Here is a 17,243-nt window from a genome sequence, read left to right as displayed (position 1 = left end):
CCTGTTGCAGAGAAACCACTTCACTAAACTGACTGAGCCTGATGAATCAGCCATTCTCAGTAGCAAATTAAAAACTAATTTCTTTCTTTATTCAGCAAAAGAGGCAATTTGGCCGCATTAGGTTGTAAAAAAAAAAAAAAAAATCAATCGAAAACTGGTGAAGGTCTCCTTCATTAAATCAATTAAGTGCATCGACAAACATCTTTATTTCCATTACAAGCATTATTACACTGCCAGTGGATCGCAAAGGTAGTTAATATTCAAGCCAGATTCTCAGAGGGATTTTTATTTTCTACATGACCCTTTAAAAACAAACCTCAGGACACAAGCTGATTATAAATCGTATGTCACCATGATTTGCATTTAATTCACAACAGACTTGCACGGTGCAACAAAAATGTGCAGCCCTGCCTCTATATCCCCTAATTATGGTGCACACGCCACCGTAGTCCTGATTTCTTGGGGCAACTCTGCATGCTCGGACAGCAGCGCTGTTTTCCAGCGCGGGACTCACAGGATGGGTGGGTGAGATTAGTGGTGAACGTCGGGTCAGTGTGGGGACACAGGGACATGGAACAGGACAGACAGGAAGTGAAAATGTACTCACCAGCTTGAAATCCTGAATGCTACAAATGAAGTAGGGAGTGTTGGGCCGCCGACTTTCAATGTACACACAATCTGCGAGTGGGAAAAAAGAAAAAGAAAAAAAACGTGAGTTTGAAAGAAGATGTTCACACGTCCAAAAGCTTTCATGTTTTTATGCAGCCAGACTCAGTAATATATTATTTTGCGTGCTGTTACCTCTGCTGAAAAGACATTTTTCTCCTTGAGTCAAATTCAATTGGAATGCGAGTAATAGGATTAAGGACTTTTGGAGCGCTACAAGGTTGCCTTTCCAAAGCAAACATTACGCCCAAGGGGAATTATGTTATTGTTCCACTCCATTTATACACCAGTGAGCAATACTGGCTTTAACCCCATTCCAACCTCCTAGTCGTCACTGTAACTCGTTCCTACAAAGTGTCAACTTCTGTCATTGCACCTATGTGTGTTCAGTTAGCTTTGGGTTAGCTTAGCAGTGAAACAAACAAACAAACAAAAAAAATCCTCCGTCTGTCCTCTCAGTCATGTTTAAAAATGTTGCCAAATTACATAACCCTCCAAAGTGCTAAAAGCAGGCCTCTCACATTGTGTGAGAGGAGGTGGCCCTGGCCGGCTGTGCTGTTAAATTAGATGTGACTGGTGGTATGGCCAGGTCGCGAACCCTCATCTCCTTAACAAAAACATTCACGCTGCACAGGACAAAAACACACAGCCACTTCTGTGGAGAGGAAAAGGAGGAGGAGGCAGGGGACGTGGCTAATGGTTACTGCTGAGGCTGGCACAGGACTTTCCAGAAACAGCCAAGGGTTAGAGTTATTAGAGGAAAAGAGATTTGAATTCACAAAAGTCAAATTAGCATATTAGTGGTCCGTTCACCTTTAGCTGAAACACAAAACAGGAATGTGATCAGACTGAGGAAAAAAAATGTGATTTTCTTTGGTTTAAATAACCTGTAAAAGACCGTCCTTGCCCGCTCAACAGGCAAAGCAATCAAAATCCACTGACACTTAATTGATTGAAAAATAGATAACACACGCTGAAAATTGACCTTCTGTTCAGATGGAAGCAATGAATCAAGCTGTTTGACTGCTCCCAGGGCTGGTTTTGCTTACCGTTTGGTGCAACTGAGCGTAGCACTTTTGCTAATGTTAACACATGCACAAGGCCACGAAGGCGGACAATAACTTGCAGCCCTTTTAGCTTTGATTCAAGAAAAAAAAAGCCACTGTTGGTGAGATTTACGCTGACAAAAACACACCGCTGGTGCTCATTTCACCCCAAACGCATGCTGAGCTGTCCCCTGCAGAAGGACTTAGATGCACTTTCCCAAACAAAAGATGAGCGGTGAGCTTTTTTTTTTTTCCAGTGACGGACAGTGCCATCATCTGTTATTTATTTGTTTGTGTCAACAGAGTTATCGATCTGGCTGTGGTTTATCTTACCGCTTGCAGAGGAAAAGAGGGGTGGCAAAGATATTAAATGGCTCTGACACCCAAGATACCATTTGTAGAGGGGCTGGTGTGCAGCGAGTGCGCCTGTGACATCATGGGCTTTGTTTTTTGAGAGGCTGTATGTGTGTATGTGTGTGTGTGTAACCCCAGGGTGGGCTTGTTATCTGCTGTGGGCTGAATGAGCTGTTCTGAGGGGAGGGGGGAAGGGGGGGGGTTTATCGCCCTCGCTGGCTCTGAGTGACGCATTATATCTCTCTCACTACTGCCCTCTTCTCGCTTTTCCCCTCTCCCTCCTCTACACCATCCCTGGAAGTCATTTACAAGATAACATGAATGAAAATATCCATCAGTGCTATTGTGTGATCTGTGAGCAACACAGTGTGTGTGTGTGTGTGTGTGTGTGTGTGTTGAGAGAGACGGAGAGAAGCGGGTAGAGGAGGAGGAGGAGGGAGGAGGAGGGAGGGAGTGGGGGGAGGGCCGAGAACAAAAGAGACTAATCTGAATGAGATGACATGTTTCGGAGGAGTCAAATCGGGGGAATTAGGGTTTAGTGTCCCTTCACCTCGTCGGCACATTCATTTAGAGAGGCCAGATCTCCGTGTCTGCACCCCAGAGCACAACAACAGGCATAAAGAACAGACAGCGAGAGTGAAAGAGATAGGTGGTGGGGAGAAAAAATAAAAAGAGACAGGGATCGAGTTTAATCATTCACAGACAGCGAGCGAGTCTATTCTTCGAACGTCAAAAGCACATTTTGAATTCATCCTGGGCACTAAAAGTCTACTACCTCAAGGGCATTTCTCTGAAAGCGACTATAACACGAATCTCAATGAATGTGGAAGTTAAAACCAGAGTTAACGCTTGAATCTGCCTTTTGAACGAAAAGGAGGCAACGGAGCACAGGGAGGTTGGGTGGGTTTGGAGGGGGGCTCGTCCAAGCGGGCCACATGGTTCCTCCAGGGTCTGCCTGGCTTGTTAAACATTCCTGCCATTTTGTGCATTTGGAAGTGGGTCTCCTCGCTCAAGTGGTGAAGTGGAAAGGGGAGGGACGAGAGGTTTAACTGTGGTGAGGGTCTGTGTGTGTGTGTGTGGGGGGTGGGCCGTTTTTTTAGGGTTGAAGTGTGGGCTTGTTGGATGGATGGAGCCTTCGCTGCAGGAGGGAGAACCATAGCAGGGCCATTGTAGTAGAGTGCTCTCACTCCCTCAACAGCCATAAGTTTAGCTTCTCCCACTCGCCTCCGCCCTGCAATCCACTGCCGACCGCCACACCACCCAGACGGATAGAGAGAGTTACTTCCACACAGGGAGATGATCGCGAAGCTACTGAGCGGCACTTCCTTGGAGCCGAGCGACTTCGCTGAAACCTGATCCTGAACATTGTCGCCACTGAGTTCAAGCAGTGGAATATTCATTGTTATAACCTCACGACACACACGGCAATTTTCTCAGCTGTAGCTCATTGTTCAGCCAGCCATTCTCTTACGGCTGCCAAGCATGTCTAATCTAAAACACACCTAGCCTCACAGCAAAAGAGCCATGTCCTCCTCGCTCCGTATCAAGCAAATAAGATACTGTTTAATTTACTGCAGCATTTCAGCTGAGGGGAGGGGGGGTTCTTAGATAATATCAGCATGGCTTTCTTTTACGAGCCGCCAACAATGGGAAAAGTCACATTGTGAACACAGTCATATATGCCAATGTTTTGTAAACAGCGATGGGGGTGGTGGCGGTTGGTGCCGTGGAATGATATCAGCTAAACAAAGCATATTTTAGGATGCAAGGCAGGCTTATTAAATCAAGAGGAGCATTTGTTTAAGCCATGCTCGCAGGTGGTGAGTGTTAGCCACGAGGCAGGACACACCTGGACTGTTAGAAGTAGTGCTCGGCTCAGACTGGCAGAGCACGCATGCACAAATGCACGGGGGCGCACACACAAGCAGGCACGCACGGCAGAGTCATGCACAGCTTCAGCAAAGCTGCCCCCTCTTGAGTGTACTGATCCTAAAATTAAATAGCACAAGGAATGCAATAATGGAACCGCAGGGGTGTGAGGGGACTGGAGGGCCAAGAAAGACAGAGAGAGCTGGGGAGAAAGAGGGAGACTGGTGTTATTACTGATCCACCGCCGACCGCAGTGCTTCTGCAAGGGAGACCAGCTGATGACCAAGGCTGCCTTGTGCCACTTCCTGCTGGGTCGGTCCCAGCGGGGCGGCCTAACACGCAGTCAAGGCCTGGAGGCACACGGACACTTGATTCCACCCCGACTTTCCTTCCTCTCTCCTCATCCAGCAGTCCAACAACTCTCCCTTCTCCTCACTGGAAAAGCAGTGGGAAATACCTGGCAACCGATACCATCAGCTCTCTACAATAGGGCAGGCCTACAGCTGACTGAGCTCCTAGGGGAGAACAGAGGCTCTTTGACAACACCCCCCCCTCCTCCTCCTCTCCTTTCCCTCTCGGCTAGCCCACACTTTCTCATTTAGCAGTCGGCAGGTGGTTGGATTTCACTAAAAAGCCCTTTTCCCAGAGTCTCTGGCGTGGGGAGAGATGGGAGAGCAGAGAGGGCTTTTTAAAAATAGATCTGTTCAGTTAGCGACATGCTACAGATTCACACTGCTATCTTTCAATATGAGATGACTCCAAGGGCTTGTCCCTTATGTTAGCTTCACTGGAAACAACAAACTGATCGACAGCTAGCCTTTATAGTAGAGGGAATGTGCTATGCTAATCCTCCTCTAGCCTCGGGTGTCTTGGATCTAGAATAACCACTCCAACACTTATTGAACCACATTATGCTGGAATCATAAGAGGAACCATACTGACAACAGAATTCAGGGCGCTGCAATTAAGTATAATTTACTTTACCAATTCACGTTTAAAAGGTACTGATTATGTTTTTAAAACCCAAATGAAAGAATCCAACAAGCTTTGGTGTATGAGAGCAACTGTGAAGGAGCAGCTAAGCGCCTACACCTGCTGTCCTGGTAAGACAGCCGTAGACTTTTATGAAAATAAAACAATTCTAAAATTGCACTGGATGTCAGCATTCGCAGCGACATAGACACTGTGCCTCGTTAGCAATAAAAGAAATATACTGTCCATTACCTACAACATGAAGAAGGCTACAGCTGACACTTGTGTAAGAAAGAATAACTGAAGTCTTTGCAAACATGACAAACATGCCAGGTTTGTGTGACTGCCAACAGTTGGTCCTGAGTTAAAAGGCGGGGTGTGTTGGTAATCCAGCTATACGTGTGTGTCAAGCATACTCTTGCTGCATAGCTTACTCTGTGTGCACATGACACACACACACACACACACACACACACACACACACACACACACACACACACACACACACACACACACCAGGGTTCTGTGGTGGCTGCGGCAAGAAGCGCCAGCTGTCCACATCAACAACTCCCCCAACACTCATACACACAAGGTGTTTTTTTTTTCCAAACTAGCCCGCAATCTTTCTGCACTATACGCCACGCTCGCTATGACACAAACCGAAGATATTACTTTACCAAATCAAATGTAGTCTTGCCATGGCTGTGGCAGCCACGTTTTGGGAAATAAACCAAGGTGGGGTGGGGGTTTGTCTGGTTAGTCTAGTCTAAACAGGCTGGCTAGTCTAATCAGACTGGCCAACCAGCCAGTAAGGAGACATGCAATGGGCGGCAGCCACCTGCAGCACCAGGCAGAGTCCTGTTGCAGTGGAGAGAGTGGACCATCAGAGGCCATAGCACTATGTGTGTGTATCTATCTGAGATTGTGTGTGTTGCAGGAGTGTGCCTGTCGGAGATAGGGACCATGTCTATGACTGTTAAAAGCATGCCTTGTATATGTGTTAGTGTGTGCATGTATATGTGTTATAGTACACTTGTGAGTGTGCACAAATACCAGTTACCAGCATGCTGTGTATATGTGCACACTGACATGTTTTTTGTGCGTGTCCGAGCTTCTAGGGTGTCTCCTATTGATCCCCCCATGGCGGTGTGTATAATCTCCAGAGAGAGGATCTATAATCTGGGGTGGGGGGTAGGGGGTGGACGAGTGTAGAGAGCGGGCTCTGGAGGTGTCTGGTCGGGCCTGGGGAAGTGGTGAGAGCTCAGCCACAGGGCACAGATCGCTTTGGTAAGTCTGCTTGCACTGCATTGGGCTGCTCGACCCAGCATTCGACCATACAAATGACCTGGGACACAGTCCCCCGGCCACCATCACAGCCACCTTCCTCCATCCTTTTTAAACAGCAGCGGAGCTAGATTTAGCTGCAGGCCCACCTATTGGCCCATTGCACTTCTCCTTCCAATCGATGTGAACTAAGCTGCCTGAACCCATCTTCAAGGGATAGAAAGGCTAAGCAGAGAGATTGGACGGTGGCTGGAGATTGGGAGTGTGCAGACGGTTTCAATACTAGCTTACCTGTTATTTTTTTATGTGATGACATGGGCCTATATGGTTCGAAAGCTCCCTGTGACAAAAGCAATCCCAACAGTATTTTGGTTCACCATTTCTTTGGGTTTCTGCAACGCTTTCCAACACCGACTTCCTCCCTCTCCCCATGTCTGGGGCGGTGCAAATCCCTCTCCGAGGGTGGTCAGTTTTACATATTGTGTGTCACTAGACGGCTATAAAGGGATTTAACATTTAGTAAAGCATAATCCATTGCAGGCTTTGTGCCTGCCTAAGCTGCACACATCAAATCTGATTGCAAGAAGGCTGCTACCAATGACCAAGTAGGAGGAGGAAAACACACACACACACACACACACACACACACACACACACACACACACACACACACACACACACACACACACACACACACACACACACACACAGAGGGTTTATCACTTGAACAATAAGCAGAGGAGACAGCAGGGGGTCAGTTGCTGAGGTGGAGGATCTTTCGTGTTGACAATAGGAGGTAAATTACAAACTAGTGTACCGGTGCTGGGGCCACCACTATCCAATCCTGGCTCATCCCTAACCTAAATCAGACTAACAGCTCCAGCCTATGTGGTGGGAGCAGGTTGCGACACCCGCGCTGCTCCAGACCTGTCAAACTAATTGAAGGAGAAGACAGGAAACATAAATATTCCCCGTCAACCAGACACTGGCTGTGCTGTTCACTCGGATGTGGAAATATAAATATTCGGCAGGGCTAATCCACTGAGACGGTCGACTTTGTTTATGTGCCTTTTGAATGTTTCATTGATGTGACTGACTGCTTCCGTTTTTTTTTTCTCTTCCTCTCTACCCCCCTTCCCCCCACCTCTCTGCATGGTTAACTATGAGACAAAGCGCCAGTGCTCTCTCTATTAAACATGAAATGCAGAGCAAAAAAGGGCTTCAATGGAGTCCACTGCAGAGCATTAGAGAGACAGAAATAGAGAGTGAACAACAACAAGGATTGGGTTCAGTGTGACTGCTTGCTTGAGGACCTCCACTGATACCAACACAGTGATAATTTGGCCAACAAGATTACACAGCTAGACAGAATGTGGGGTGGGATGGGGGGGGGCTGTTTCACTGCAGCTCCTTGAAGTTGTGTTTCCAGTAAAAGAAGAAAAGAGGGCTGTTGGATGTGTGCAATGGTAGGTAGTTGGAGAAGAAGATAACCTAACACACTGGCTATAATTTCCTACGTCTTCCCATTAAGTCCCCAAGCAATATGCCCACCCTCCACTACTTGACCTTTTGCTAGCTGCTAGATAAACGAAAAGACATGACGGCAATGATTTAGTCGCCAGGCACTGAGCAGCCAAGCGGGACGAGACCACACACACACACACACACACACACACACACACACACACACACACACACACACACACACACACACACACACACACACACACACACACACACACACACACACACACACACACACACACACACAGCTAGTATAGCCTGGCTTCCTTCTGACAGGGAGTGCTGACATCCCCCCATCTCATCTAATGCAACCAGTTTATAAACAGTGGGTGAAAGAGAGGCCATGTTTACAGCCGCGGAAAAGGTTGGTTCCCATTTTAGCCTCATTCACACAACGTGATAAAGACACTGCACCGCAGCTCCAGGAGACTGGAGTACCTTGTGGCCGAGCGGAGCTCTCATACTTTCAGTGATTCAGATGGCGCTGGGGTGAAATCATCATCATGGCTGTCGTCACTATCGCATCATCTACTGAATCACCGCTTTGCTTTATTGACTTAGGACAAGACAAAGCAAAGAGTGGGTCAGCTTCGTACTGATTGTATGATGCATCAGCATCTCGTGTGAGAGAGTGTTTCTGCTGTTCGAGAGCTGCTACTCTGTAGGAGCTGCAGGCCCTCAACAGCTTATTGCAACAGACATGTGTCTGTGCCATGAAACCCAGAAATCAATGGCTGATTCATTAAAAATGTATCTTATTTCCTCAAACAAGCTTATTCTTCAAGCTTACATGATTGACACAATTACATTGGCCGTGACCAGGACTTACCTCCAGGTCTGTAAACAACATCGTCTTCTGTGATGAAGGACGTGATTTCTCCGTTCTCTGTGCGCTCGTATCGCGACTTCTTCTTCGGCGTCTTCTTCTTGCCCTTCTTGCCAGCCTCCTCGGCCGTGCCACTGCCTCCGCCTGTGCTGCCATTGTCGTTGTCCTCATCCTCGCTGTGCTCGCTCTCTGCATAGTTCTTGGCCCCGCCCTCCAGCGTACAGCTGCGTCGGGGCCTGGAGCTCTCGCTCTCACGGTCGCCCCGGTCCCCGTCCTGCCGCCGGGACTTACCGGCCTCTCTCTTGTCCCGGTCCCTGTCTCTGTCTCTGTCCCGCTCTTTCTCCCTCTCCTTCTCTTTGTCGGCCGTCATGATCCGCCACGTGCCTTCCTCAGTCCTCTCACGGCTGGGCCTCCGTGAAAGGTAGACTGTGAGCCTGGGCTTCAGTCTTCTGAATTTACCAGTCAAATCCAGGGAAAATTTGGCCACACCAACAACCCCAGTGTTTCAGAAAAGCTGTGGATAAGACAGAAGAAGGATAATTAGCATAACCCTATGTCAATAACCATCATCCTGAAAGTGCACAAGCAACATTTTCTGAGTACAAAGGGTTGTTTTGAGCTGGAGGAGATCTTTTGTGGCTGAGAAATACAAGAATGGTTCCTAGAGATCAGGCAGCTGTGCTGAGTCTTCTCAACATCACAGTAATTGTTGGCACTCCCCTCCACAACCATGTATACTCTGGAGAGCACTGAGTAGCTTTATCAAAAAACAGACCCTTCTAGCTTCCTGCTCAAACATATTTCCATTCTTTCAGAGGCAGTAAAACAGAGTTATTACAGTGGAGCAGAATAGAAAAAAAACGAGTGAGAAAAGCAGAAAGACTGAATGTGAAATGCTGAATGTACAGTACTTGTAACACAATAAGCTAAAGGGAAGTCGAAGTATAAAAAGGTAGAGCTGCATTGAGGATGAGGCACGCAGCCAATAGAATTCCTCAGAGATAATGTGTCGAGGGGCTTTTCGGCACAAGACGCTGCTTGTCTTTTGCAATGCCACGGAAAAGACACAGCGTGAAGCTCAATGACAGAGTTAACTGGCTAGTTTCTCTGCAGACCATCTGTGATGACACCAGGCTCAATTTTTACTCATCTGTGTGTGGTTATGTGGTGTGTGTGCGTGTGTGTGTGTACTCTGGCTTTCTGGACTGCACTCCACCCCAACCCTCTGCCCTGGCTGACAGTCACCACTGTGTTAATGTGAAGTGACAGCTCTGGAGGGAAGAACACAGCAATCCACTGGGTAAGGAAAGGGGGAGGAGAGAGGCTGAGCCAGTCATTCGCCATGCCCAGTCCACTGCCATTTTCAGCTCCCGTCGTTCACTCAAAAGGAACTCGGCTACTACCTTCTCGTGCCATAATGAAATCCTCCATAAACAGCGAAGCGGCCAGAGCTGAAGCAGCACACTGTCTGCAACACACTGAGCCTACAAAGACAGCTTCTCATTTACTGCCAGTGTTTGCCCCCTCCACCCCCACCGCAACAAATTAACTAGAAATAGTTATTACAGCCCCCAGAGGGATCAGACCAGGCAATCAGCACCCGTGTTACCATGATAGCAGGGTGGGAGAGGGAGAGCGAAAAAAGGAGGGAGGGGTAGAGAGCGAGCCAGGTAAAGCAGACCCTGCTTTGAGTGAAAATTATACAGCATGTCTGCAAGTGGACGTGTGTTTATCCAGAGAGCTAGAAAGAATGTGAGGTGAAGAATAGAAGGAATGAGGAAGGTGGAGAAAAGGTTTTTGGCAGGCACAGTGAAACACACACACACAGACACACACACGCACACACACACACAGAAGCCCGTTTGACAACGGCACTCCTCAGCAGCGGGTGCTGTCATCTCGTGAGCAGACACCAACTGACAGGGCAGCTGCTCTTGTCGTCGGCTTCAACACAAACACCGGGCCTGATTAAACCGCAGCCTCGTCACAGCCCCATTAATCACCTAATGATGAGTTACCACGGCGACCACTGGGCTGCCAGCATATACACACAAGAACACATTAGTGCACACACAGGACACAAGGGCTCAGGAGAGATCTAGCGCGCATGTGCGAAAAGCACACGCACACACAATGGATACACAGCTCCATTGGTGTGCCAAAATACACACTGTGCCCCCTCCTGCGTCCATATCCAGCAGCATGACTTGGAGGTGCGAGAAACATGAAAAAAAAAGATGAAGGTACCATTTGATAGCACAGCTTTAGTCCTGGGAGCTGCCAGAATCTGTGTATGAGGCAAGCACCTCTTCTCTCCTCTAATCAGTAACATAAGCCTCTTCCACTGAAACCAATGAGGACCCTGAACTGTTGCAAATGGAGGGCTGGCCCGCTCTCCTTTGATGATGTGGGCTGCTGTAAGCCTCTATAAGTATCTTTACAATCTAGGTGCTATTAGTTTGCATCTGGATACGCTTTGCACAACTGCCTCATTCCACATTTTGCATCTCCAATTACCTTGCTGACATTAACATAATTGTGTTTATTAACCCCCAAAGCAACAAGAACAACAACAACAAAAAAGACACAGGCATGTGCTTGCTCATGTTTAATTGTTGTTAAAACTTTTACTAGTCAATTAAGAACATGTTCAAGTGTCTATGGTTAATTTGTTGGACATCAATAGCTGTAGTTTGATGCAGATAAAAGAGCAGTTTGAAATTGAGCAAACTGAGTGAGTAAAAAGGAGTGAGTGAGGGTGAAGTGAAGTCGTAACACTGGCCAAAAAAAAAAAGCCCTAATGTACTGATGGGCTGACAGGGAAGAGAGTGAGAAAGAGCAAGTGAGACAGAGGGAAAGCTAGGGAGAAGGCTCTCCACCCACTACCCGGGAAACAAAGTGCTTAGTAGAACGCAGCGCTGGCTGCCTGGCCGATGAATAACGCTGTGAGGGGGCAGGTGAGGCTTGGAGCTATTACACATCAATCACTGGGCCAGGACCCTTTGAAAGATACCAGCTGTCTTAATGGAAAAGAGAAGGAGGGGGCAGTGGCTGGAGAGGGGCTGAGGGGGTCCCAGCCAACGTCACCTAATCCTCCATTTACATTACTGCGACGGAGTCAAGGGCTAGCAGCCAGCAGGGCCCCCGCTCAAATACATTTCTCTTTCCCGTGCCTGTTTAAATGAGACCTCTGGCCTGAAAAACCACACAGTTTGTGGCTCGATTAACACATCATCCCCCACAATGGCCACACAGCAGGTTCCTGTTACTAAACACAGCTTTTTTTCGTTCTCCCTCGCTCTCTCTCCCTCTCCCAAACAGCCTTTTAAAAAGCCATGTTTTATTCATTCCAATCACTCCCACATTAACCCAAATCCATGCTCATCTCTGTACTTTTAATCAAAACCTGTCTAAGGATAAACATCCAAATTATCACGCTCCGCTTGAGTACCTATACAGCTGTAGGGTTTCTTTTTAATCCCGCTAAATTTTGGTAATTGATTATCTTAGATTATGAATTTTCAAAAACCGGACATTTATTCATACAGCATTTTACAGAAGAAATAACAGAGAAACTCGAAATTTCTACATTTACATGCAAAATAGAATCTAACAACAAAATAACCAGCACAGTGATCCACTCAGTTTTGGGAGAGAGACTGAAAAGTCATTCATGGCATATTCAATTGGAGAATTATGAAGTAGCAAAATGTGATTGGCAAGGATTTAGGGCCAGCTTTGCAAAGGGATTGAATGAAATACTCGCATGAATACAGATTAGAGGAGAACAATGTTAGCATGAATATACACAGGGTTATTAACAATGAGGGCAACTCAAATTGATCCGAATAAACCAGCCAGATCCTCGGCAGTGCACGGATCCTAGCTGTGGCGATGTGGAGCTGCAGCAGGTTTTCGTCAGCTCCAATCCATTACTCAGTGCCGCCTAATCTAAGCTGCCATCCAAGCCCCCTAGAAACAACAGCACAATGAAAGGCTCAGCTAGAGGCAAGGGGTATGCCACTTCATAAGGGATTCTCTGTGGTCTCTGCACCCTTTGTCTTACCTGGTGCAATCATGGCTTGCTTTATCCTCCGAGGCCCTCTCTGTTTTAGTGCACATTGGCAGGGCAAAGACACTTGTCTGCTCCACTTGTTTTTCAATTCACTGATGAGTAACCACATCTTTTTTCCCTCTGCTAAAGCTATGCTCACAAAGGCTCTATTTTTAGCTGGCATCCGGGGTTAGTTTAGTAGGTAAAAGCCAAGCTCGAGAAAAGATGGCTTGGGGCTTTCCAACATCAACATTTAAACCTGCCTAGAGACTCCCGTGGTAAGAGGCAAAGCACTGCAGCACAAGAGCAGATTCTCATGCACAATGACGCTGTGAGCAACAATAAACTATCACTGTCAAAAAATATTACAGCAATTTACACAATCTCCCTGGGCCATCCATCCATTACTTCTTTTTGTGATATAAACTGATACCCACTAAGTCAAACATGTATTCTGTCCAACAGTCCACAGGTACTTTCAACCACAGGCGTAAGGATCAGACTGTGTGCTCCGCAGGGTCTAAGCCTCTACTCCATCTCGAAAGGAAGGCTAAATCCTACTCTAGTCCCTGTTTGTGTGCACTCTGCGAGAGCTCCAAATGGCCCTGAGGGGGCCCCTCCACAACCCAAGATGTCCATTATCTACAGGGCCTGTGAGCAAGACTTTATTTCGCAGCCTAATGCCAGCTACTTCAAGACACAGCACCTCTCACACCGCCGCGTTTGTGTGGCTGGAGTGAAGCTGAAGGCCATTTCAGCAGCTCCGACTGCTTCGCAAGGCGTCATGTTTAGACACGGCTCCTGAGGGAAAATGCCATGGTCGGCCGTTGTCACCCTTCCCCTTTCCTCTAAACGAGGCACTCTTGAGAAATGTAATCGTGAGCAGGCCAGTAAAAGGACCTGTCCCAATGTGCCATTGATAAGAGAGGCGGGAGAATGTGAGGCACGCGGCAGCAGACACAGCTATCATGAATGTAACTCTTAATTGAGTTTCCCTGTAAATCTGTGTGCTGCTCTTTTTGCGGTGTGAATTAAGTGCCTGATTTGAAAGGATTTCTAGTGTCTTTCACCTTTGGAAGAGGCACAGACAATTTAATTTTTTGGTGAGTTATGCTGTTGTAATAGCAAATTTACCCAAAGGTAAAGCAGGGGTCAGGAGAGGTATAAAAATGCACCAGGGACACATTCAGCCCGATTTGTACAAAAAAATGTCTGTATCATATATGTATCTTCAAACATTTATCTCTATAAAACGAAACAGCGCTCTAGCAAGGGGAGGAGAGAATGAGTTACATGACATTTTCTCAATCAGATGTATACAGTAAAAAGAGAATTACTGGGGAAAGAAAAAAAAAAACCCAACAGTAATTTCATCTTCTGTTAGAACGAAAGGACTCTTGAGATTTTAATATTTGAGCACTCAATCACGTACCACTTCCACTGATATTCTGTGATCAAATATCCCCACTCTTCCTCCCAGAACTGCCTATCAGCTTAACGATGCTCTCCGTCAGTTCGACTCCGACTGGAAGTCTAAATGAGTGTGAGAGAGGAGGAAATGTATTCCTACAGCTGCCCTACATCCTCCAGCTACTCTAATCACTATGTCACACAGAGCGACGTGCCAACACAGAGGAAAAACTAACATAAATAGATTAGAGTGACAGATAAGACAGCTCTGAGGTTTCAGACTGACAGCACAGGCCAGCAGGGGCACTGAGGGATGTCTTCAAGAACAGTTCCCAAAAACAAAGCCATTAGGTCAGTACACAAGACCATTTTTCCGCCTAAATTATTTAGCTATGTGGTGGCAAACTCTGCTCCATCCTCGAGCAGATGGTCAGGGAGGGGAGGGGTACAATCCCTTCCATTCAACGTCTTATAATGATCCCAGCCAAAAACACCTCTACCTCTAGACACCACGGGATGGTATTACCTCTAATTAGGAAGCCCAATTATTTCATATGCAAACACTTCTCTTGACACCAATGGCCAACCAACCACCATGATTGACTGCCATTACGAAAAAAATAAAACAAAGGGTTCCTCTTCTACGCACAACCCCCTCCCCCTCTTTTTTACCCTCCGCGCTAATTTCAGCATTCTCGCAACCAGAGCTATAACTCACGAGTCAATGTGTGAGCACCGCAAATAGACACCGTCAGCGAACGTTCTCCAGTCGATGTGTTTGTTCAAGGAATAGGACGGCTTGAGAAAGCAGTCAGCGGGGGATGTGACGAGGGAGGTGGAATATTCAGTGTAGCGTTCAGCCTTGTCATCCACCATCTCAGCCATGCAGGCCAGTGATCCTAGGCAGAAGGGAAAGCACCCTCTGCAGTGTGCTTGAGGAGAATAATATGAATCATGACTCTGTGAGGCCTCCATGCAGCTAGGCACGCTTTTTAAACTATAGCCACAGACAGGGCTCTGTTGTAGATGCTGCCAGATTCTGGATTCCTGCTAAAAAGAAAAAAAAAAGTGGCCAGGGGTGGTGAAAACACTGCTGGAACAAGCAGGATCTGAGCTCAGAGCTCCCATATCCTCAGAGGACAGCTCATAAAACATGCAGCGGCTGGGACTGGGCCTCTTACTGCACTGGCATTTTAGTGGACCCTGCCACAAACACACAGGCCACACACACACACACAGGTAGGCTACAAATACACACAATTAATTTTAAAGAGTCTGAAGGAGTCAGACCAGCACGGTTTACTACCTGGACCACAAGTGAACGCTTCAGTCTTAACCCAAAAATACACACCAGCACATCATCAACTATTTTCTAAAAACATCAGCAGCAGGGGCCTAGAACAATGGGCTTTTGGGAAAATATGAGGGTAGAGGCTGGATATCATGCAGTGTACAGTAGTGATCCACAGATTAACTCTGCCTGTTCATGTGTGAAATGGAGACTTGATCCCTGACTGATAGTGTGCTACGCCTCCAGCAAACACGGGCTGCATATTTTTCATCTTTCCAAACACCTAACAACTGCAATATATTGGATTACACATTGCATCCCTCACTGTGCAACAACAACGGCACATTAAAAATACCGCCTGACACAACACAGCTCCGGCTGAGTATCGGCCTGTTGTCTTTTTTTAAACCGAAGGTGAATGCAGAGGGCTGTGCGGCTGACTTGCTGTGAATAAGCCTCAGATATTCTTGGAATGTTAATGTTAGGCTTTAAACCACGGCAGTCTCACCCACTTCTCCTCTCGTCACTGGGCCATTAATAACGATGAAAATACTATTTGGCCCTGCCTTTGCCAATAGCACACTCTTTTAAAATATAGACAACATCAGCTAAATGATTTGCTCTCTTAACAGTTAGCAGCAGGAGAAGAAATATACTTACACACATACGGTGCTGGAGTTACCGTTTCTACTGCACTCAATTATCACAATGTTAGGAGACACAATTGTTAACTAATCTCATGCTTGCATCGACTTTAAGCACGCCATATGCCGTGCTCATGCATAGGAAATCAGCCTCTTGTGCTTCTGCCATCGCTTAGCAGAAATCTAGGAGGACAGGTTTGTGGAGCTACAGTCTTGTTAAAGTAGATTCCCACTGCATCTGCGAGCTTATAAAAAGCCATTGAGAGCATATTCACTACAGTGCAGCATTCATCTATGTGTATACACACATGTCAATCTAAAATGTGTAGGCCATTGACACACACACACACACTTACGAGCGCACACATACATATATATAAACAAAGAAAAAAAGCTGCTGCTGCTGAGCAACTGTATTTGCAGTCCAGGTCGGAGTATGTGCTCAGCCAATAAATGGCTGGAGTGTAATGTGCCTTGACCTTCTATCTGTCTTTCAGCAGCTCCTTACATATATTGCCGTCTCTCCTCATATATCACTCGGGCAAATGGCGCCCTTCACCCTGCTCTCTCCTGTCCCCTCCTTAAAAGGCTGAGGGGACATCTTTGCCTGCTGTACTCAACTGACAGCCCTGGCAGCTTCCTCGCTAAGCATAAGAGGAGGGGGAACAAAGCTTGTCGAGGGGAAATGCTGCAATGAATAATTATGTTTCATAACATGCCCCACCCCCCACCCCCCCACCCGCACTCCTTTATTAGCATCAAACAATAATTAATGGGGGAACAAGGGGCACTGAAGAGTCTGCTTTTCGTTTTCCAGAACAAGAGGGTCAATATGCCCTTCAACCCTTCCTCTCGGCTCACCGTCAAATCAGGAGACACCTCATCCCTCTAAAAACATGCTCTTAGCTTATTTATGATGCCAGTTGCTCTGCTGGAGAAAAGGCAGCTTTCCTGCCTCACTCAGCAAAACTGGCCGGATCACTTTACGCAGCAGTTCACTACTTCCATCTCCACACCTCTTCTCAGCAGGCCAACCCAACAATTCAATAATGAATATGAAATGCCTCCTAATTGATGTCTATGGGAGTCGGAGCGGCTGAAAATACAGGCTATTGGACATGGGCTTGACTTGATTAAGTTTTCGTTTCACGTGAAAAAAAATGATCTCTGATCAGCAGTAGCAAAGCCCGTCCTGATCGAATTAGCTTTGCACTAAGAGCTCCATTGATCTTGGCACTCATCTGCGCAGATGAGACCCGGAAAGGCAGCTGGTAATCCAATAGCAGGGATGGGAAGTGCTTCA

The 17,243-nt window shown here is 46.9% G+C and overlaps 1 protein-coding gene across 2 annotated transcripts in view; it reads right to left on the bottom strand.

The window, feature by feature from the left end:
• rerea (arginine-glutamic acid dipeptide (RE) repeats a) overlaps positions 1–17,243 on the bottom strand; it is an 89,813-nt gene that overhangs the window by 63,011 nt on the left and 9,559 nt on the right. For both annotated transcript variants that reach the window (XM_041945074.1, XM_041945075.1), the window contains exons 2-3: positions 8,545–9,055; positions 608–678 (exon numbers count right to left, since the gene is read on the bottom strand). In XM_041945074.1, the coding sequence (XP_041801008.1) occupies positions 608–678; positions 8,545–8,911 (438 nt within the window). In that variant the 5' untranslated portion in view covers positions 8,912–9,055. The remainder of the gene's footprint in view (positions 1–607; positions 679–8,544; positions 9,056–17,243) is intronic.

The sequence above is a fragment of the Chelmon rostratus genome, chromosome 10 (genome assembly GCF_017976325.1).
Source record: "Chelmon rostratus isolate fCheRos1 chromosome 10, fCheRos1.pri, whole genome shotgun sequence".
NCBI lineage: Eukaryota > Metazoa > Chordata > Actinopteri > Chaetodontiformes > Chaetodontidae > Chelmon > Chelmon rostratus.
This window is presented reverse-complemented; position numbering and strand designations above follow the sequence as displayed.